Below are 22,590 nucleotides of genomic sequence, written 5' to 3' on the forward strand. Positions count from 1 at the left end.
TGCCTCGGTTGAGGCTTCTCCCCCGTTGTTGCCAAAACTTGGTTCTCGATGGACGAGAAAAGTCGACTTGTAGCTCTGCGTGAAAGTGGGCTGATCGCAGTTGAAGTTCAGTTTACCAGGAAGAGCGGCATTGGAGCTTGGAAATAATATCGTCTGACGAAAACAATTTCTGTGAGCCGCTGCGACCGCAGGGGCTGCCGACTTTGATTTATGGCGGTCAGACGAATTCTTACCCCAACAGCTTGCATTTCGGCTTCGACTGTCGCGCATTTACTCTCCAAAGACACAAGCTGGCATCAATGTGAACCAATTCTGCTTTGCGGCTAGGCTGAATGGCTGCCAGAAGCCGCTTTCACTCAGAAAGCAGGAGCCATGAGCCTCCAGACACCTTCACTCTTCGTCGGTCCAAGACCTACAACCTCCTCGTCGGTCGGTGGAAGTCGTTTCGACGCAGGCGCATAATCCTGGTCCTGCTCGCGGCATGGTTACTATACCTCTTCTTCAAGCACATGCCAACAGACCTCCCGCCTGTTTCCGAACGATATGATCACCGCTACGGTCGACTACACCCAGGGTCACGGGGCCCGTATGGGAGCAAATCTCAAGAAGGCCTTCAAGGCTCCGACCAGAGTTACGAGGGCCCCATAAAATTCTACGACCTGGCCAAGACCTTGCAAGAGCCTGCTCGGACTCGAGATATGAAAGGAAATGTTCTCTTCGCTGTTTCAGACTTGAAAAGTGTGCCTCAGTTACTGCCTCTGGCGTGCTCAATGGCACAACATAACCGAACCCGAGTTCACCTTGCATTCATGGGGCGCCATGTCGCAGCCTGGCCAGAGATTCGTGCAGCGAATGGGATTGAAGATCTGGGATGTAAAATATACTTGCACGATGCTCGACCGGACCATGCGGCTCAGTCATCTACGTCGCGGTTGGAGGTCAGTGCAGGTGCGAGTTTGGGACATATCCATTCTGCCATACGACTGCATGCGGTGGTGACTGCAGAAGGCGAGGATGACTTTTTTGTTAATGCTTTAAGGGACAAGACGTCGTCGCTTGGTGTTTCTCTGATAACCCTTCCCCCTGGCAGCCTGCAGAGTCTGTCTTGGATTTCATCCTTGGACGCTGCATCACTCTCGCAACTCGACAAAGTCCAGATTGACATCGTAATCCAAGCGCAACGAGAGTCTTCAGCTTCGCTTATGCGGCTTCTGCGATCAATCAAAGACGCCGACTACTCGGGATGGACGCTTCCCAGATTGATAATTGAGCTCCCCAACAATGTTGATCCCTTCCTGGCCCGATATTTGTCTAATTTTCGGTGGCCTGCCAATGGCGCCGGCAGCGAGAGCAGACTCATCATAAGGCACAGGCTTGATGGAAGGCTCATGACCCCTGTGCAGGCATCCATGCGCACGGTCGAATCCTTCTACCCTGTTGCAGCGAGCACATCTCATCTTCTGCTGCTATCGTCCAATGCCGAGCTCTCGTCAAACTACTTCCAGTTTTTAATGTACACTTTACTTGAGTATGGGTACTCATCGCAGGCTACAGGCGTGGTCCCGCACTTGGCCGGTATCTCGCTGGATCTACCTCGATACGGGCCAGACTTGAAAACGAAAGCGCCGTCGGGAGAGCAATCTTCGAAACCTTTCACTCTTTGGCAAGCGCCCGCATCGACTGCGGTGCTCTATTTCGGAGATCGATGGGTAGAATTCCACACATTCCTGTCTTACCGACTCCTCCTTGACCCAGAGCTTACGTCCAAGACAAAGTCCGCACCTATACTGTCACACGAATATCCCGCATGGTTGTTGCCCATGCTTGAGATGATGCAAGCGCGTGGCTATTACGTGCTGTACCCGAGTTTTATGGACAGGGAAGGATTATCGGCAGTGACGATACACAGCGAGCTACCTCAATCCCCAGAAGAATACATCGCGGAGAAAGAAGACCAGCCATCTGATAATGGAGTCCCAAAGATCAATTTGGCTGGTGATAAAGCGCTGACAGCGGATGACGAGATCGCTCGACTGATGCGTCAAGAGCAAAAACTGTATGGGACCTCGCTTATTACTCCTCTTTTGGAGGCCACGGTCAAACAGCAAGGTGATGACTTTTCAACTGCGGGCGATTTTCCATTGGCGTCTTTTGACGGTGGAAAGAGGGAATGGGGAGATGCTGGGATGCTCGCGTCACAATTCGCCGAAGAATTCGCAATGTCGGTTGGAGGGTGTGCGAGTTATCACGCTGACCAAGAGGGTAATCCTGTCGAGTCGCTGTTCTGTTTGGCAGCCACATGAGTGTTTTTATTTCCAAAGACTGCAGAACTATCCGCAAGACGTTTTCTGCACATTCTCGTCGGAAGGCAAGACGGCGCCCGCTTTCACTAGGTTTACTCTAGCCCTTGAGAAGCCCGGTCCGGCTCGAAGAAGCCCGCCAAGAGGCCACAGAAGCCATGTGAATGCCGTCACCCCTTCGTGGCAAACTAACTGGCGCAATTGATACTGCAGGATCGCATGGCTGATGAATTCGATGCGGGAGGGAATGGAGGACTAGAAAGACCAGGGTCATGGGAAGGATGGGGGCGATCGCTTATAAGATCGAAGATCACAGAGCTTCAGAGTCGATACGGAGGAGGATCATCAGGGTGATTGAAGAAAGTCAAAACATGGGCGCAGAAGTGATCGACGTTCTGGGGCAGCAAGCAGCAGCAGCAGCAGCAGCAGCATGATCAGCCCTCGTCCATCGTCCATCTTGCCCGGTGTAGGCGCCACGACGAAGAGGTTCGTGTCCTTGCTCTGGCAGGATTATACTGGTGGCTGTCTCCCTCTTCGGGTCGACAGACTCAGATAATTGAGAACATTACCGGATACCGGATGACAGATGCGGGACTTCAATGGAGACCCGCTCGTGCTTCCCCAGACTCGACGCTTGGTGACCACTGACACTGGTGGTTTCCCTCTCTTACGCACCATGGCCGAAAGCCCCTCGCCGGCCTCTCACCTCGGCAAAACCATATGCTGGATCGACCAGTGGTCGAGTTGGACTTGGGGCAGGGATCTGATGCTAGAGGAGGGGGATCTAGGAGTGTGTGCCAATGGCGATGGCTCTGCTGCAGCATCTCGACTGCGCTTCATGCCGACACCAACTCTGACCCTGGGAGCGCCGGCCGCTCACATGCCATTGCTGGCTTGGCTGGCACATGTTTGGCGTGAGGATTACTCAGGATTCGCATCCCACATATTGCGGAAGCTGTGTGCGATTTTATTCTGTTATCATGACGGCAAAGAGAGAGTGGTGTCTGGTGCTCACGACCTCGACGGGTTCGGCTAATGCGTGGCTGCGGTGGTCTTGACTCTTAGGGGCACTAGCCTGGACTAGCCTCACTGGCCTCCCTCGCGATGTGCATAGCTCTGCATGCCCCCGGCGGCCGTAAACAGCAGCTACCAACAGGCTATCAGTCCCTAGACGCCATTTCTGGGTGTTCCCACCAGTCACGTCCCCGGTCCCCACCACCCCCGAACCGCCCTCGCTCCCCCCCTCGCGTTCCTAAGCATCGCGAGGGGGCCATTGGCACGGAACAGGCTGCCTAGCCCCGGCAAGCTCTGGCCTCCCCCCGAACATTTTACTGAGTGATGGGTTGAGGGCGCGCTGGGCGACATGCTGGGGCGTCCTTTGGTGGCTCTTTTAACCATTGCTGCCCCACCATCCCTCGATTCCTCCCCCTCTCTGCCACTCTGGTGTCTGCCCTCAGGAATCACCTCGTCCACTGTGGATCTCTGGTGTCTCCTCCCTCTTCCTTCTCCAGACTTTCCCACCTGCCGTGTATTCCACAACTTGACCTCGACACAACTATTTCCTTCTGATTACTTCCCTGGCTCGTTGTTGTCGCGAGACCGGACGATCTGAGTCCAGATTTGACATCTGTCTGCCCCTCGCCTCTCTAGATCCATCAGGACGTGTTGCGTGACGCTCGTACCGAACTATACATATACACTCCTCTATTGACCCCAACCCAACCTCTTCCCATCCTCCTCTCCCACACGGCTGATAACGTCGTGAGAGTGCACAACGACGAACGAGCACCTCGTTCCCGGCCCTGCCTATACCTAATCTCCTGGCCGTGGCTGATTGACAGGAACTATTCGGACTGCACGTGTTCGACCGTTTCTTCTCCTCGATCCCTGCCCTTGAGCAGGACCGGCTAGGACTCCTGGGGGTGCAGGACGAGCCTGGGAGGAGTTCCCTACTCAGGATCAAAGACCGAGTATATTTCACTTTGTCTCGCAGTCAGTTGCAGCAAGATGGCTACAGTTGTGGTCCAACAACAACCCCAAGTTCGACAATCGACTCCTCCACCCCTCGGCCCGACCATTTCGCTGAACCAGGCCCGATCCTCGACACCCATCCCCAACAAACACCTGCCTTACTGTCCGCCAGGACCAGTTCCCTCACAGTCGCATATCACTCCACCCAACTCTCCACCACTTCGAAACGTCGCCCCCAAACCCACCTCGCTCCTACACCCCGCCAGCAACTACCAGAAGTTGTGCAGTTCTCCTCCGATATATGGCATCTCTGCGAGACAGGTAGCCGAAGCTCTCGAACACTATTCTTGTCAACCCCTTCCTCATCCCTCGTCCGTCTTTCCATGGCTCCATGGCCTCCATCCAGAGAACCATATCCAGTTGGCTTTCTTTGTCGCTCGGAAGAAGTCGCTGCGAAGAATACCAAAATGTCTGCGCGGGATAACTATAATAAAAGCTGGCGGTGACCTAAGTCGCTCGAGAATCAAAGGCGCCATTGCCCCAGATGAAGTCCTCAACCTGTCGGAGAGCAATGGCAGGGGCTTCGTCGACTGTGATCCTCGAGAAGGGTTCTCCGTCCGCAATTTCCATATTCAAGCGGCCAAAATGGCACTGGTGTCGGACATCATCGTCTACGGCGATGAAGACACAGATCACCGTATCATCAGGTCCGTGGCCGAGAGAACAGCATCCGTGCAGAAGAAATGGCGAAAGGAATTGGAAACCATCGGCCAATATCCTGAGACATTCAACACCTTTGTGCTGACGCAGTCCTTTGAAGACTTTGAGCAGTTGTATCCGGAATTGGTGGCCATTGACTCCGAAGGCAAATACCAGGACCATACACTCGACTTCCTCCAACAAGAAAGGCGAGAAATGTGCGCCATGTCCAAGGCTTCGGAAATCTCGCACGCCGTCTCTCAAGGCCCATCACCAGGACCGTACACCAACCCGCCATCCAGCCTCGATGACCCGAGCTACGACCTATATGTGGAAGCCAGCGATCACGCAACCCTGCCTGACGACAAACTTCTAGCCGCAAAGTTGAGACAGCTCGAGGATCGCGACGAGGATGATGACCCTGTACACCTGGCTTTCCCCAGCTCGGGAAGTATTCTGCCACCATCATGGTCACAAGTTGAAGCTGACGGCATCCTACGTATGTGTCGATGGCTATACAACCTCACTCATGCCGTGAAACCTGTCACCAAGTGCAAAGACGAAGACGGCGACATCCAGATGAGTGAATTTGCTCCGAGGCCCCGGCGAGTCCTTCTGCACTGCGCAGATGGATACACCGAAACCTCAATGCTAGCCGTCGCGTATTTCATGTACGCTGAAGGCGTTCCCTTACATGAGGCGTGGATACGCTTGCACGTTGAAAAGCAGCGCAATTTCTTCGCCTACCCTTCCGACGTCGCTCTATTGAACGCCATCCAAGGTCGCATTCTTGGTGAATCTCCGAAATTCGAGTCCTCGAAGATGGCCTCCATAGAACCCCCAGCATGGCTGGCTAAACTTGACGGTAGCTTGCCGAGTCGCATTCTCCCGTACATGTACCTAGGCAATCTAACCCACGCGAACAATCCCCAGATGCTCAACTTATTGGGTATTCGGCGGATATTGAGTGTCGGGGAGCCGGTCTCCTGGACGGAACAAGAAGTAAACGACTGGGGACGAGAAAATCTGATGATGGTAGATCGTGTGCAGGATAACGGGATCGACGAATTGACGTTAGAGATGGAAAGGTGTCTCGGATTTATAGGTGAGTCTCCACGTCGGCAGCACCAACAAAAATGCAATTGCAGAGTGCCGGTGGCTGATGCACCCTCCAGAACAAGGGAAGCAGGACGGCACCGCGACATTGGTCCACTGCCGTGTTGGCGTCTCTCGCTCCGCAACCATTTGCATTGCCGAAGTCATGGCAAGTCAAGGGCTGAGCTTTCCCCGTGCATAGTAAGTCCCCCTTTTGTCACTCAGTGTCGTGATACTCATAGCCGATGTAGCTGCTTTGTTCGCGCTCGCCGCCTCAACGTCATCATCCAGCCGCACCTGCGCTTCGTCTACGAATTGATGAAATGGGACGAGCTACAGCAGGAGAAGCGCGGTGTAATTGTCAAGAGGGAACTTGAGTGGGCAACCGTCGCAAGGGAGATTGCGGCAATGAACAGGCCTTATGCACGGTCATGACCCTTGAATTTTCCGAGACTGTACCTGTTGCTGGCCTCGGACTCTCAGCGGGTCCAATTATGGTTCATCTATTGGCTCTGCGTATGCAGGGCAGATTCAAAAGAGCTGGATTAAGGCATATCCTCCTGCCCTCGTGGCCAGACATGCGACATCTTTTACAGACCTGTTGCAGTTATTGTTGTTACTGTTGTGACAATATTGTGTCGATATACGATGAGCCAAATGTGTCATGACCGCGGATGTTAACGGATTGGATATACGATGGACGACGGATGTTGAACGACATGTTATGAAGGTTTGATGACTGGACATATATAGGCAGGGTATGGGTATTTTCGGATGAGCGACAAGACCTCAACGGGCGGGTGCGTCATGGGTGGTTTGGTCCTGTGTTGACGACCTTATATTGGAACGAGGATTCAACACTACAGCCTTGCAGTGTCGCGCTCTGCTGTGCTATCTAGTGAACGCGGGCAACAGGCCCTAGCCTCGGGTTCTGGGTTTTGCTATAAAAAGCTACTAGGCCACCGGAGCTAGGCTATACGAGTTATTTGAGAGCAGGTTGCTCGAGGGCATGGCATGGATGAGGGACCTCTTCAGCTACAAAAGGTCTTCTACATTTGATTCCCCACCATCTGCCTAGCTTTTGTTTCTTTACCAATTAAGTGATCGCTTGCGCAGAAAATTCCCATGTTCCCAAGCAGGTTAGGTAGTCGGTACTAGGGGGAGTTGAATTCCCTCTCTCCCTCTCCCCTTTTTCCGTGCCATGCTCACCGGCAGTAGCTACCTAGCTAGGTAGTATTTACAACTTGTCGGCCTTTTCCTTTAATTCCTCGGCCAACCGAACCAAATATGCCCTGGCGATGTCCTTCGGGATCATGCCCGTGTCCAATTCAAGGCTAAGTCCACCACTCCCGGATTTTGCTTCTGCTTCCGCACTGTTGTTGGCGGCGTTGCTACCAGGAGCTTCCGGGTCCAGGACTTTTTTACCCTTCGCCTTACCCTGGCGCTCATGAGATTTCAGCATGTGATCGTCGTCATTGCTGACATTGTCGGTCTTTAGGAAGCGGCGCACGATCCTTTCCACGTCCCTGCGCCCGTCCTCGTATGCGGCCAGATCGCGGTTACCGTACACGTCGCGGCCTGCGGCGTACTTGTGCGGGTGCAGCGTGCGGAAGAAGACGTTGATGGAGATGTTTATTCTTGAGTCTGAGTCCGACGAGTGAGAGTCTGAGTGCGAGTCGGAGGTTGAGTTTATGTTCGTGTTCGTGGGGTCGCTTGCTTCGTTGAGGGTTTGGGGATCCCTTGGTTTGCTATCTTCGGTGCTAACGGCTGTCGTGGAAGAAGGAGAAACGAGATTTAGCTGGGATGTGGATGCAGTTGTAGATGCCGAAGCGGAAGCGGATGTTGAACCTGAAACTGAAGCTGATTCTGACACTGGTGTTGACACTGATGCCGGTTCCGGCTTTGTCGGAGCAGGTAACGGTGTCCCCGTGTGCGCCCACAATGGTGGAATGTACAACGCCTCACCGGGCCTTAGAATAGCAATGTGAGGCTTCGTGTTTGGCACGAATCTCACTGTGTCTTCCCCTGACCCTGGCTGTTGAGGAAACGCTTCGAAGATGTCAATGCTCGACGTCGTCGAGCCGGGTGGGAAATTTAAATGCTTTACGTCCGCCGGTGGAAACAGGATAAGTTTTCTGGTACCTCGAATCTGGAAGAGAACGTTGGCCATCACGTCGTAATGTAGCCACATATTCACATTTGCACTGATGCGGAGAGGACTGCTGTGCTGGTTATTCTGCACAAACGAGAGGGCAGGAGGGACGTGGAAATCAGGAGCGAGTTCGGGCCAGTCGGTAGAAAGGTCGGCAGGTAAGGTGGTTGGATTAGTGCTGGAAATGGAACGGAGGTACATATGCGCATTCGGGTTTGATTCCAGCTCGTGGATGAACTCGTGGAATGTCGTCGTCTTGTAAGCGAAGTCTTTGCGTTGGAAGTTCATGGTTCGGGCTGGAGCGGAGTGGACAACGATCGATTTTGAAGACGGAATCTTTGAGAGGAGATATGATGCTGTCCAACAAGATACGCATTGACCAATGTCTAGACCTGAGAGGAGTCTTGGTTTGCCCTCCTTCAGCACCTGTGTGAAATCTTGTTCAGAGGCAATTCTGGCATGCTTCACGGCAGTTGAGACGCGTGACGCCAGCGCATCTTGTGGCGTGGGCTGAGGGCCACATTGCCTTGTTTCTGACTTCACCATTGCCCAGTGCGAGCTCAGTCCTGCTTCTCGATCATATAGAAGCCAACAGCCAGGGTTCCAATATGCACCGAAGCTGAAACAAGTCGCGCCGCCACCAACAATCAGAGTAGTCTGTCTCGCAGTGTAGTGCGTTGAGTGGCCGATCAGGAAAGGACGCGGGACATTTGGATCTCTCTTGGGCAACACACAAGCGACCCTGAACTCCATCTCCTTCTCGTAATCGTTGAAGGCAGAGAAACTGCCCACGATGGAGAGGATCTCGTAGTCTTTGGGTATGCAGCCATGTTTTGCCACTCCACCGATGACCAAAATCTCGTCCCTGATGACGCTATACGAAGCTCCGAGGCGGTTCAGCCAGGGCCAGATGCCCGCAGAGGCGTCCAAGGCTGTCGAAACCCTGAAGCTGATTCCCGTAACTTTGTTGTCCCGTATGATCAGTCTCCATTTCCACAGTCCTTGGCAAATGACTCCATCTTGGCGCATTCCACCGAGGAGGAGGCCATGATTAAAGCCTAGGCGGACAAAGGATGCCCCAAACCGTGGCATAGGATCAGCTTTGAGACTGCGGAGAACTTGCCAGCCGTTCTCTTTGTCCCATAGCAGACAGTCAATGGCGATTCGGGTTGCCGAAGTTTTCCCTCCGAACACTACAACACCATATTGATCGTAGGGAAGTACCACGGCCGCAGCTCTATGACGAAAACGGGGTTCCGGAAGGTCATGGACTCTCTCCCACTTCGAGTCCGTTTGAAGCCAGCAATCCCTCATAGGCGATGAAGGCGAACCTCGGCCGCCAACGAGAAGGTTCTGCCCATTGTGGAGGGTCGTGATAGTATGGCAACACCTGGCACCTATTTCTTCCGGGGGGACTGAAGGGTACGGAAGCGTCGAGTCTGTTGATGTGTAAACGGAAGTGGTGGACAATCGACCACGAAGGCCAACACCGCCATGCAGAGCTATAGCATCTTGACCGGGGACTATAAAAGCCGACCCATGATGGGTCCTCCCTTCTTTCTCCGGATTCGCGGAATATTTGTATGCGAACCATTGCGTATTATCTCTGTGGGGTGAGACGGTCCTTGCTGACAGGTCTGACGCAAAACTATCAACTGATGCCCTCCTAGATCTCTGTTGCTCTGGCATGAGAGGTTCGGGACCTGTTTGCGCTATTACAAGGCAGTAATGAGATGCGAATAGAGCGAATTCCTCCCTGGATCCTAGGTTTAGTCCATAAGGTGATTCTTGGGCTGAGGCCAACTCACCACTCATCGAATTCCTCAACCTCATCCAGAGATATTCTCTGAGACGGAGACAGAAATCTGGGGTCGGCCCAAAGCTCCCACAAATTCTGTATTTCAACATGAGGGAATCCAGCGTCCTGGAAGCGCAATGTCTGGGTGTGACAACCGGGATATGTCAGAACGGACCGAAGTGGGGTTCCTAGTTTCGCAAAGTGCTTCAACATGGCCGCCGTAAATGGGTTGTCTGGACGATCTGGTGACTGCTGTTCCAACAGGCAGAATGTTACATCTGAGCATATTAGTTATTTCGTGCTCCTCCAGGCAGAGCTCGACATACCTGGAGATAATGTAGAGGTCCAAGCGATCAGGGCATCCGCATCCTGAGTAGCCATGTAGGTAATGCTGACTTCGGCGAGACATAAGACAAGACATTGGTCGATATCGGCAACCGATCTTAGAAGGCGCTCCAGTCTTGGAGGATTTCGTAGATCACACCCGATTGCGACGTACACGTCCGAGTCTAGCACCACACCCTTCACCGCCTCGGTGCCCGACGTCGTTGAGATCATCTCTCTCATTTTAGGAGTATTCAGAATGATGTCTCGCTTACTGATCATGAGTTCTTCGAAATCGACGTCGATGAATTTGGTATTAGCACACAAGTCTGCATGGTGGGCCATCCATTGGAAAGGAAGGGGATCGCTACAACAACCGTAAGCCGGGCTTGATCAAGCAGGGCAGACAATTGGCGTCCTTACTCACTAGCCACAGCCCAAGTTCATAATGACCTTCTTCAAGTCTGAGGGCTTCTCCAGAAACTGTCTGACCACCCAGTCGATGGCTCTCATGCGAAGCCAATATCCTCGGTTGATGGTGGGAGAGCGACGGATTGGTTTTCGGACAAAGTAACGATAAAAGTGCGGTTGGGGAAGATACAGCTTCTCGACGCTTCTTTTGGAGACAATGCTGCTGTTGTTTGTGCCCATGACGAGACCGGCATTTTTTTCCATGGGAATCTCATCGTTTTGGCTTCCTTCCTGGAGGGGTATTGGGGAGGCCATCTTGATCTCCATGGGCTCTGTGCAACATCTCAGAGAGAGAAGGGAGGGGAGGGATTGCAATGAAGTAGAGGATTCCCAGGGACCTTGTGAGGGTGAGTGAGTCACTTGATACAATGAGTGAGGGAAGATTCAAAAGTCACTTGCGATATTCGGCCTTGGCACTGTATGCATTTTTGATTGGCCCGAGCGAGTCGCCGGTCGGGCCGGTTTTATGTGCCGCCACTTTCCAACCTTCTGCTGCTTCTGCTACACACATACATATGTAAGCAATCTTGCTCTCCTCTCTCCACAGGTATTGCGGCAAGAGGTGACTGAAGGCTGAAGAGAAGCTTCTAGAAACCCGCTACTGCATCACTTCATTTCTCCAAAGAAGGACAGCATAACTAATAACTCGAAGTCACTGGCGCAAACAAGACCACAGACAGCATCATCATGGACACGCCTGAACCATCTCTGAAGGTACTGTTCAACCAAGCAAAGAAGCAGCAAGAGGGGCTGGACAATCTCGACCCTCGAGGTGCCGACTTCAAGCATGCACTTCAATCCATCATCGACAACCTGGAGCAATGTCGCCAGCTGATTCAAGATCTGGCTTTGTTCAGCACGAACGAGGAAGTAGAAGACATCTCTACCCAAGATCTACAGTATGTAAAGACAGAAGACGACATCCCTTGTCCGGTTTCTCTGCTAAATTCAGCCTCAGATATCTAACGGTGGACTGTCTACTGGCAGAGGTCAAGATCAAAGGATACGGCGAACACCGGCAGGCGTCACTGCGAGACGCTGCGGAGCTGTTCGAACAGTTCTTGACCCGGCTAGATCAATACGGCCTATTGGGCACCTCGGATCGGAAACTTTACGAACGGTACCTCGAACAACGTAGTTCGTTCAGAATAGTGTCCTCGAACAGCCCCGAAGAAAAACGCAGGATTAAGATTTCTCGCTTCCAGGAAGAAAAATCCTTGAAGCAAAAACTCCAGGTTTGTACCCGTCTATCGTTGTCAAGTCGGCAAGGTCACTGACCAAACAAGTATCTGAGAGACGAGTCGCAAAAGGCAAATGTTGATGATGAGACTATTAGGAGCCTGTATCTGGCCGAGATTGCTCTCTTGGTCAACAAGGCCTTCTCATCTCTGGACATGATAACACAGGAATTGGAAATTTTGTCTCAAATGCGGCACGCTGAGCCAGTCAGACCAGGTCCTCCACCTCCGGATCAGAGATTTCCTGCGCGACCAGACAGTTATTCTGAGCGTGTAGATGGGCCCACCACAATGGCAGGACTATCAAGGCGAGGAGGTCCCTTACTTAGCCCTAGCGGAAAGCCTCTTCAGCCATTTACCCTAACAGACAAACGGACCCAATTGCGACAAGGCGTGTTTAGGCCGGGACACAATCTCCCGACCATGAGCATCGACGAGTACCTCGAAGAGGAGCGGCGGAGAGGCGGCATTATCGACGGCGGAGGAAATGCTAATGCACCTCAGCCCGAGCCCGACGAGGATAATATGGAGCAAGTTGACGCTGCCACGATGAAGGCGCGAGAGTGGGATGAATTTGTCGAGACGAATCCGAAAGGCGCCGGAAACACATTGAACCGGGGGTGATCTGGCTGGCTTCAATGCGACTAGTCAGCATTTGCTTTAGACTGGATTCTTCCAGCGGCAAATCGCAGTTTCAATTCCAGTTCTTGCATGTGCCGCCCTCTTGAGGCGGAAGCGGCCGCGCGGATCAAAATGAGCTCGGGGCTGCTCCTAACTGCTCAATTTCATTTCTCCTCAAGGTCGGCGACAGTGGTTGGCCGCTTCGCTTTGATGTCCGCGAGGATTTTGTCCGCCCCTCTGCGAAGCAACTCTGCCGCAACGTTGGTTCCAAACGCCTCGGCATCCTCCCGACTCTGGACACTGTCTGTCATGTCGATTTCAGCCTTCTCCTTGCCATCTGTACTGACAACGACTGCCTTGAGCTGCAGAAGTGAGCGACCCTCTTCATTCTTGATCCACGTGGTCTCCACTCCCAGCGGAGCACTGCATCCGCCTTCCAGAGTCTTCAAGAGACTCCGCTCGCTCGCTGTAGCAAGGTGAGTTTGTTGATGGTCGATGATGTTCAACATGCCCTGCACTCGACCGTCAGACGACCTATTCTCAACGCCAATCGCTCCCTGTCCAACGGCATAAAGCATTCCACCATTTTTGGAGTCTAGGTATTGGGTAATCCGATCAGTGAGTCCAAGGCGAATCAGTCCGGCAGCGGCGAGGATTAAAGCATCAAAAGGCCCATCCTCAGCATCGAGCTTAGCTAGGCGAGTACCCACGTTACCCCTGACATCGACCACTCGTAAATGTGGATATTTGAGCGCAATCTGGGCGGTTCGTCGGATGGATGACGTTCCTACGACTGACCCGGCAGGGAGATCCTCTATGTTGCATGATTGTCTTCCAGCTTTGAGGACGAAGGCGTCTCTAGGGTCTTCCCTCGCCAGCACCGCGCCGATCTCGCAACCCGGAGGCAACTGCGTTGGGACATCTGTGGGTATGGGTTAGTCTAGCCGGCCATGCCCCAAGTATTCGCCTCGGGACCATGTGCAAACCTTTGAGCGAGTGAACTAGAAAATCTAATTGTCCCTCAACCATGAGAGTCTCCAATTCGTGGGTCCAGATATTCTTCACAGGCATGTCCTTGAAGGGCGTGATTTTGTCAATGTCGCCTGCTGCAGTATCTCGCGCTTTGATTGCATAGACGTTCTCAGGACAGGCGGTTACCAACGCTTTGACGACTAGATCCGTTTGCACAAGAGCGAGTTTGGATTTTCTGGTCCCGACATTGAACGTCGCTTTGGAGGCCGACTCAGCGTCGCTGGCCGCAGCATTGTCGCCTGAGACGACCGCGATAGTTGTCATACTTTCCCGTGTGGCAGGTGTGGTTTCTCAAGCTAAGACATAGCAGATGCAATAAATCTTTGCGGACGAAGCGGAAGTCGAACTTGGTGGGATATGCGGCGGAGCCTTGCCGCCGAGCCGCTCCGATTAAAAGTCACGTGTTGGCACGTGCTTTGTCCCATCGAGCCACGCCCAACACGCCCACGGTATGTTCCCAAGATGCCGTGCCTCGGCAAGCAGCTTCGATCCCCATGGAAGGGAAGATCGGTACGTCCGAGCATATATCGAGCATCTTCCATGCAGCGACACCAAATGATGATGCTCCCGAATCAGTAATCCAACAGCGCAAGATCATTAACAACTCCGTCCTTGCCTCCCTCACTACCATCCTTTCACTTTCTACCTTCCACCTCACTGTCACTCCAAGATGGGCTACACAGCCAAAGCAACGATACCTCTTATTCCCCTTGCGAAGGATTCCGTCCTTCTGCCCGGTGTCACTCTCCGCATCTCAGTATCCAACCGTGCCGACATCCCTCTGCTCCTATCGTCAGCCTTTCAACGCGCTACCAAGTCGAGATCCGCATCGGCTCAACTGCCCGTTGGCTGCGTTCCTGTGAATTCGCCTTTTCTGAGCCCCGATGGCAAGGAGCTGCTCGACAGCGCTGCAAGAGAGAGTAGCCGGGACTACGACTATGCCGACATAGACCCGGGCAAGGCTAGAAAGAAGGATTTATATGGGTATGGCACGCTGGCCAAGATTATCAGCGTCCAGGGGAGTCCTAATGCCGATCCGTATTTGCTTGTGGAAGGAATCCAAAGATTCAAGATCGACAAGATTAAACATGAGAGACCATATTTTGAAGCCGAAGTCACCTTTTATGAGGATGAGGTTCCCGACCTCAACGACGGTGACCTCCGGGCCAGTTTCACTCGACTCAAGCAACGATCTCGGGAGCTTTTGACGCTGCTGCGTCTTTCCTCCCTTTTCCGGCCGGCATCTATGGCGCTGTCCCCTCTGATTGTTCGCCGCTTCGAGTTGTTCATCGCGAAAAAAGACCTTTCTCAAGCTGGCCAATTGGCCGACTTCATGACGGATATTGTCGAAGCAAGCTTCGAGGAGAAACTGCGAATTTTGAGTACCCTAGATTTGCATGAGAGACTGGAGCGCGTCCTTGCCTTACTCAATAAGCAGATCTCAGGCATCAACGGAAACATTAAAGTCACCACGATAACCTCAACAACCCTGCCGTCCAATATCGGCGTTGACATCTCCGATTTGAATCAGAAGCAACGGGAAGCTCTAGCGAGGCGGGCAATGTCTGGTCTCAATGGCATGACGCCGCCCGGAATGCCTGGCGTCAACCGAGGTGGTGATGACGACGAGGATAACGAAGTAAACGAAGTCGAGGAACTCAAGAAGAAGGTGGCTGAAGCCGGCCTGTCGCCTGAGGCCCAAAAGGTTGCCGACCGTGAACTTCGGCGACTGAAGAAGATGAACCCAGCCAATGCCGAGTATGGTGTCATTCGCACCTATGTTGAAAACTTGGTCGAGATACCCTGGACCAAGGTCACGGATGATCAGCTTGGCTCCGATACCCTGAAACGAGCTCGAAAACAACTTGACGACGATCATTACGGGCTGGAGAAGATTAAGAAGAGATTGCTTGAATACCTTGCGGTCTTGAAACTGAAACAGTCGGTTAACGCCGATGTCGATCAACAAATTGCTCGACTTACGAAGCAGCTCACACCCCGACAAGACGGCGAGGAAAGAGAAGTCGAGCAGATCCCAGACAATGAGAGAGATGCAGCGACTGCCAAGCTCCATGTCCTTAAATCGAAGCGCATGGTGGACAAGTCTCCAATTCTCTTGTTGGTTGGACCGCCTGGCACAGGCAAGACGTCTCTGGCAAAGTCCATCGCCCTTTCCCTCGGCCGGAAATTCCACCGGATTTCCTTGGGCGGTGTGAGGGATGAAGCAGAAATCAGAGGTCATCGGCGGACGTATGTGGCTGCCATGCCAGGCCTGATTGTTAGTGGCTTGAAGAAAGTCGGCGTGGCCAACCCGGTCTTCCTCCTCGACGAAATCGACAAAGTGAGCACGAACAATTTCCACGGCGACCCTTCAGCTGCAATGCTCGAGGTCCTTGACCCAGAACAGAATCACAGTTTCAATGACCACTATGTCAACATCCCCATCGATCTAAGCAAAGTTCTCTTCATCGCCACCGCCAATTCTCTAGATACCATTCCGCCGCCTTTACTCGATCGAATGGAAACGATTCGCCTGGCCGGCTACACGACAATCGAGAAACGCCACATTGCCAAACAACATCTTATACCCAAACAAATCCGCACCAACGGTCTCTCCGAAGGACAAGTTGTCATCCCTGACGATGTCGTGGACACTATAATCACAGCTTATACACGTGAGTCTGGGGTACGCAACCTTGAACGTGAGATCGGAAGTGTGTGCCGTTACAAGGCAGTCCAGTACGCCGATGCTCGCGACGCTAATGACACGTCGAAGTATAACCCTGTCGTGCGCGTCGAGGAACTCGAAGAGATCCTCGGCATAGAACGCTTCGAAGAAGAAATCGCTGAGAAACAATCTCGTCCCGGCGTTGTCACTGGGTTGGTCGCCTACTCATCTGGTGGGCAAGGAAGCATTCTCTTCATAGAGGTCGCGGATATGCCGGGAAAAGGACGTGTGCAGCTCACAGGAAAACTGGGTGACGTGCTTAAAGAATCCGTCGAAGTCGCCCTTAGCTGGGTGAAAGCTCACAGTTACGACCTAGGCCTGACGCACGATCGAGATGAAGATATCATGGAGAAACGTGCCATTCACGTCCATTGTCCTGCCGGTGCGGTGCCGAAGGACGGACCAAGTGCGGGATTGGCGCACACCGTTGCTCTCATTTCGCTGTTCTCCGGCAAGACTGTCCCGCCAACTATCGCTATGACAGGCGAAGTGAGTCTTAGAGGGCGAGTCATGCCCGTCGGAGGCATCAAGGAGAAATTGATCGGGGCCCATCGCGCTGGTGTGAAAACGGTCCTGTTGCCAAACGGGAACAAGAAGGATGTCAAGGATGTGCCGGAGGAGGTGAAGAGGGACTTGAGGATCGTGCATGTCAAGTAAGTTACTTATTTCCTGTTCGCTCTCCCTCTGTTCCCATCTACGAATTCGTCTTGTATTGTGTTGTCTTGCTGCCTTCCTTACGACCGCGAAGTAGTAGAGTAGAATAATATTCGCTAACAATTTTGGCTTTTGCAGGCATGTCTATGAAGCCCTTCGCTATATCTGGCCCGATTCACACTGGGCCTCGGATCGACATTTTGCTGAGATTGAGAGCAGATTGTAGCTAGCTATTCAGTTCGGGCCACCGTTGTTAGTTGGGTGCGTGGAGCAGTCAATAGTTCTCTGTTGGGTTCCAGGGTTCGTTTTGGCAAGCAAGCGTCAACCATCCCTTCTCTACACAGTATGTAGCTTCTTTCAGTCCTAATCAGATTTACTGTGTACCCCATTATCCCGTGTCATCTTCTCCATGCTGTGGTTCACGTGCCTAGTTATCGTTCAAATAGGGGCGCCGGTGCTTTTAGGAGCCTCCCTATCATAGAGCAATGTGACCGTCTGGTGCCGCTCCAGTTCGAAAAGCGGTGCACACGAAGTTGTTCCCAGGAGCTATACAACGCAGAATGCTTCGTGGTGGTAATGTACAAGACTTCGGGTTTCGTCCTCTTCCGTAGCAAAATGATAATGTTCACGTAGATGAATTCGTCGGTTGTGGTGGTTGCACGTTGTTGGCATTGGAGGTTCCCGATAATCCTCGCATGGCTCGCCAATCGTCCGCAAAGTTCTGCCACGTCGGCGCCCACTTCATCTTTCCCTTGAGCAATTGCTGAGCCTGCAGAGCGATTGCCTTTCTGTGGTTCAGGTCAGGGTTCATCATGCCCCATTCCGACTCTTCCCGGTTCTTCGCCACGATGGCTTTCATGGATTCCCAGTATCGTTCGTGCTCCCATCTGTTCAGATAGACGGTGTGTCAGCAGGTTCCAATTGACATTAAGAAAACGAGATAAGCTTTTCACCGGAGAAAAGAAAAAAAGCACGTTCTGGAAGTGGCTTACGGTTCTAGATCGTCTGGTTCTGCCGGATAGACAAAAGGTTTGGCCAGGAGACATGTCATCTTCTTTTTGCTGGACGGACGGAATAATTGACCTTGAGAGTATCTATCTCTGCCATCTTTTCTTTCTACCTTTTGTTGTACCACCACGCTGCGGATGTGGAGGACATCGACGCCATAGACGTCTTTTAGGTAGGCTCGGAGGTCGATCTTGTTGAAGTGAAGTGGTACATCGAAGGCTGCGTAGCGAGGACCCAGATGCGGCGTACGCATTAAGACTACGGCGTCCTTGGGGTCGGGGCTGAAATAGTTTGTTAAGACAAGTTCGATAGAGACGTAGATAACTCACAAATAAACCTGCCGGCGCATGCTGAGCGGGACATTATGAGGAGCTGCGAAATACCGGGCTGGGTCCATCAATATCCGAAGGATTGTCGACTTCTCGAAGTTTATTGAACCAGCAGCGATGAAAGACTTGACATCGCTCGAAACTTCGCGTAGGCTGGGGTGCGTATCCATGAACCTCTCTAGATTCTTCCTGTCCAACTTCCACCATTCCAGATTTAACCCGTCTTTGCGAAAGACAGGGTCGAATGCTTGTTGCTCTTCTGCATTGAGTCGATTCCATGCAGTCCTCTTCCACTCTTGAAGTTTTTCTTTACTGACCAGAGCATGTGCTCGGAAAAAAGGTAGACCTTTGCTGGTCTTGATGCGTCGTTTTGCGTTCCAAAGTCGTGGTCCGTTGCCGTCTTGAGGATGTACCCGATGCGTCAATAGGGTTGGAGGAGTCCGCTTGACATGCACCTTCGCACGAGGTGCAGTAGCACGAGGCATCGTGCGAAGCTGGGATCAAAAGAAGAAAAGCGGTGCAAGGTGGTGGGCTGTTTTTCACTGTCAATGGAAACAAACCTCTTTGCGAACTTTTGGGAAGCTCAAAGGCATCCCGCAGACGGGGAAGGTGCGCCGAGACTTCAGAGCCTCGCGCAAGACATCAACTACGCTCCACTGCCACCACCAGTATTGCCCCCGGAGGCACGCTGCCGGACATTATTTTGGTGGATCACCAATTCACCCTTCAACCTATTCCGTAAGCTCCTTGACGCCTGGATCTGCCCTGCCCAAGCCTTGCCCCAACACTGTCCAGCTTGTGTTCGCAACATCAGTAACATTGCTCTTCATATTCTCAGAAGCCTTCCAGTCATCTCTTCAAAGCGCGTGGCCTGACCAACAACGTACCTCAGTTTTTCCTCTCCCAACTCTTTTTGGCCACTGAAGGCCCTGGTGCAAGATGGCGCAGGACGAGAAGAAGCCCACCGCTGCAGAAAAGGGCAAAGGCAAGGCAGAGGATGTACCAATGTCAAATGGCGATGCAACGGAACACGGAGATAAGAAGAAAGCAGATGGGAAGCCTGACGAGCCTGCGATTGAAGAGCTGAGCGAAGAAGATCAACAACTCAAGAGCGATCTCGAAATGCTGGTTGAAAGATTAAAGGAAGATGATGCCTCGCTCTATAAGCCTTCGATTGACGCCATCAAAAACTTCATCAAAACATCGACCTCCTCCATGACGGCCGTCCCAAAGCCTCTCAAGTTCCTCCGCCCTCATTATGATGAGATTGCTGCTCTTTACGACAAATGGCCCGCTGGTCCCGAGAGGGATTCTCTTGCCGATATGCTGTCGGTGCTTGGTATGACATATGGAGAAGAGGACAAACTGGAGACTTTGAAATACAGATTGTTGTCAAATAAATCGGACGATCTGGGGTCGTGGGGCCATGAATACATCAGACATCTTGCACTGGAGATTGGCCAGGAATACCAGAACCGCTTGACTGACGAACGTGAGGTCGGCGATCTGACGGAGCTTGCCCTCTCCTTGGTGCCATATTTCTTGAGCCACAATGCAGAAGCGGATGCTGTGGATCTATTGAGCGAGCTCGAGATGATTGAAGAGATCCCTCGGTTTTTGGATGAAAATACTTTTGCACGGGTCTGCCTGTACATGGTCAGCATGGTCAATCTTCTCATGTACCCCGACGACGTTGCCTTCCTCAAAACTGCACACGATATCTATGTCAAATACAACAAGCTCGCCCAGGCGATGGTGTTGGCAATCAGATTGAATGACCACGAACTCATACGACAAGACTTGGAATCGACAGATGATGTTGCATTGAAAAAACAGCTGGCCTTCTTGATTGCTCGGCAGAGAATATCAATAGACGTCCCGTCCGAGACGAAGGACGAACAAGAGATCGCCGAGTGCCTTGGAAACACTCAACTACCCAATCATTTCAAGACCCTCGCAAAAGAATTGAACATCTTGGAGCCGAAGGTACCAGAAGATATTTACAAAACACATTTGGAAAGCGGCCGGGGGAGTTCGGCCGCTGCAGATTCGGCTAAACACAATCTTGCGAGCGCATTCGTCAATGCCTTTGTCAATGCAGGCTTTGGCACCGACAAACTGATGTTGGTAGAAGGTGACCAACGACCATGGGTGTGGAAAACCAAGGATGACGGCATGCTCTCCACCACGGCATCATTGGGCATGCTCATGCAATGGGACGTAGAAGGCAGCTTAGACATCATCGACCGATTCCAACAATCGTCAGAAGACCCAATCAAAGCTGGTGCACTTCTCGCATATGGCATCGTCAACTCAGGTGTCCGAATGGAGGGCGATCCAGTCATTTCACTTTTGAGCGACGAGGATGTTCTTCAGAGTCCGAAACCCTCGACAAGAATGGCTGCCATTATGGGTCTGGGACTGTCTTATGCCGGTTCGAACCGAGAAGATCTGCTGGATTTCTTGCTACCCATCGTTGAGGACAACGGCTCGGAGATACAATTGTCTGCCATGGCTGCCGTGTCTCTGGGAATGATTTTCGTTGGCTCGTCCAATCACCGAGTCGCCGAAGCGATAGCAACCCAGATGATGGATGATGACCGACAGAAGCAGCTCAAGGATAAGTGGGCGAGGTTCATGGCTCTTGGATTGGCGCTACTCTACTTTGGCCGGCAAGAGGAAGTCGACGTCATCCTGGACATTCTGAAGGCAGTTGAGCATCCCATGGCGATGCCAACAGCAACTCTTGCATCTGTTTGCGCCTGGGCTGGAACTGGAGCCGTGCTCAAGCTGCAGGAGCTTCTCCATATCTGCAACGACCATATTGAAGACAAGGAGGAGACGATAGGGGAGCAACTCGTGCAGTCTTATGCTGTTCTCGGCCTGTCCTTGATTGCCATGGGCGAAGATGTTGGGCAGGAGATGGTGCTACGCCAGTTTGGTCATCTGATGCATTACGGAGAGGCCAATATTCGGAAAGCTGTGCCGCTCGCCATGGGCCTGATCAGTCCCAGTAACCCCCAGATGAAGATTTATGACACCTTATCGAGGTACAGCCACGACAATGACAATGACGTTGCGGTTAATGCCATTTTCGCGATGGGTTTGGTGGGAGCAGGCACGAACAATGCTCGTCTCGCGCAGCTACTGCGGCAGCTTGCCAGCTACTATCATCGAGACCAGAACTCGCTGTTCATGGTCCGAATCGCTCAAGGTTTGCTTCACATGGGCAAGGGCACCATGTCTCTGAACCCCTTCCACACCGATCGACAAGTTCTGTCCAGAGTAGCTGCGGCGGGTCTCCTGACGGTGCTTGTCTCTCTCGTCGACGCGAAACAGTTCATTCTTGCCGACTCACACTACCTCCTCTACTTTTTAGTTACAGCAATGTATCCAAGATTTCTGGTGACATTGGACGAAGAGCTGAAACCACTTACGGTCAACGTGCGTGTCGGTCAAGCGGTGGATGTCGTGGGGCAGGCCGGACGGCCACGAACCATTACAGGCTGGCAGACTCAAAGTACACCGGTGCTGTTGGCGTATGGTGAGCGAGCCGAGCTGGAAGACGAAGAATACATCTGTTTGAGCAGCACGTTGGAAGGACTGGTCATCTTGCGCAAGGTCAGTAATACTCCAAGCATCCGTGTGTCCGTTTTTGCTAATGTCGTGCAGAATCCGGAATGGGAGGCCACAAAATAGAGGGCTTTCAGTGAATCATTCACATCGGCTGATATCACATTGGGGCCTAGGCATAGGCGGAGGGGAACGGTGCTGGATCGGTCCAGAAGAGTGTCCTTGTACCATAGATAATCTAGGAGTGAAAGGGCAAACACTAGGAGTGTGCATGTGTTGTCGTCGGGCATCTCCAACCTCCTTCGCTTCCTGCTTGGTGCCTTGTGTTTTCAATATCAAATTTGCCGCTCATTTAGAGTCGAGTCACGTGCTGCGCAGAGTAGTGACTGAATGGCGTCATCGGCTATTGGTCGGTGCAAGTCCCGAGTGTCTGCCACGCATCGCCATCACAGTTGCGCATCTGTTTCACTGTTCATCCTGCATCCCTTGTTGAGCTGGCAAAGCACCACGTGTCGAGGATGGCGTCGCGACGGTGATTCGAGGACCCCTCATCATAATGGTCGCACAGTTCATTTCTATTTTGTATTCCTAAGCCTC

General features: G+C 52.5%; 8 protein-coding genes across 8 annotated transcripts; 5 read left to right on the forward strand and 3 right to left on the reverse strand.

The window, feature by feature from the left end:
* Positions 1–332: 332 nt before the first annotated feature.
* On the forward strand, positions 333–2,303 carry Z519_11538 (uncharacterized protein; the record flags this gene model as incomplete). Its single annotated transcript, XM_016769249.1, has 1 exon — positions 333–2,303. The coding sequence occupies one exon, from the start codon at positions 333–335 to the stop codon at positions 2,301–2,303; it is 1,971 nt and encodes a 656-aa protein (XP_016614622.1).
* Positions 2,304–4,307: 2,004 nt separating this feature from the next.
* Z519_11539 (uncharacterized protein) lies at positions 4,308–6,500 on the forward strand (the record flags this gene model as incomplete). The annotated part of the gene is made up of 3 exons (XM_016769250.1): positions 4,308–6,075; positions 6,146–6,266; positions 6,317–6,500. 3 exons carry the CDS (start codon positions 4,308–4,310, stop codon positions 6,498–6,500), a joined length of 2,073 nt encoding a protein of 690 aa, XP_016614623.1.
* An 802-nt stretch (positions 6,501–7,302) lies between these two features.
* Positions 7,303–11,065, reverse strand: Z519_11540 (uncharacterized protein; the record flags this gene model as incomplete). Its single annotated transcript, XM_016769251.1, has 4 exons — positions 7,303–9,973; positions 10,026–10,293; positions 10,342–10,706; positions 10,767–11,065. The coding sequence occupies 4 exons, from the start codon at positions 11,063–11,065 to the stop codon at positions 7,303–7,305; spliced, it is 3,603 nt and encodes a 1,200-aa protein (XP_016614624.1).
* Positions 11,066–11,497: 432 nt separating this feature from the next.
* On the forward strand, positions 11,498–12,672 carry Z519_11541 (uncharacterized protein; the record flags this gene model as incomplete). The annotated part of the gene is made up of 3 exons (XM_016769252.1): positions 11,498–11,709; positions 11,769–12,045; positions 12,097–12,672. 3 exons carry the CDS (start codon positions 11,498–11,500, stop codon positions 12,670–12,672), a joined length of 1,065 nt encoding a protein of 354 aa, XP_016614625.1.
* Positions 12,673–12,833: 161 nt separating this feature from the next.
* Positions 12,834–13,965, reverse strand: Z519_11542 (porphobilinogen deaminase; the record flags this gene model as incomplete). The annotated part of the gene is made up of 2 exons (XM_016769253.1): positions 12,834–13,591; positions 13,656–13,965. The coding sequence occupies 2 exons, from the start codon at positions 13,963–13,965 to the stop codon at positions 12,834–12,836; spliced, it is 1,068 nt and encodes a 355-aa protein (XP_016614626.1).
* Positions 13,966–14,371: 406 nt separating this feature from the next.
* Positions 14,372–17,086, forward strand: Z519_11543 (ATP-dependent protease La; the record flags this gene model as incomplete). The annotated part of the gene is made up of 1 exon (XM_016769254.1): positions 14,372–17,086. One exon carries the CDS (start codon positions 14,372–14,374, stop codon positions 17,084–17,086), a length of 2,715 nt encoding a protein of 904 aa, XP_016614627.1.
* Positions 17,087–17,708: 622 nt separating this feature from the next.
* Z519_11544 (uncharacterized protein) lies at positions 17,709–18,905 on the reverse strand (the record flags this gene model as incomplete). Its single annotated transcript, XM_016769255.1, has 3 exons — positions 17,709–17,970; positions 18,076–18,372; positions 18,421–18,905. The coding sequence occupies 3 exons, from the start codon at positions 18,903–18,905 to the stop codon at positions 17,709–17,711; spliced, it is 1,044 nt and encodes a 347-aa protein (XP_016614628.1).
* A 454-nt stretch (positions 18,906–19,359) lies between these two features.
* Z519_11545 (uncharacterized protein) lies at positions 19,360–22,119 on the forward strand (the record flags this gene model as incomplete). The annotated part of the gene is made up of 2 exons (XM_016769256.1): positions 19,360–22,041; positions 22,093–22,119. The coding sequence occupies 2 exons, from the start codon at positions 19,360–19,362 to the stop codon at positions 22,117–22,119; spliced, it is 2,709 nt and encodes a 902-aa protein (XP_016614629.1).
* Between the last annotated feature and the right edge of the window lie 471 nt (positions 22,120–22,590).

Source organism: Cladophialophora bantiana, assembly GCF_000835475.1.
Source record: "Cladophialophora bantiana CBS 173.52 unplaced genomic scaffold supercont1.22, whole genome shotgun sequence".
NCBI lineage: Eukaryota > Fungi > Ascomycota > Eurotiomycetes > Chaetothyriales > Herpotrichiellaceae > Cladophialophora > Cladophialophora bantiana.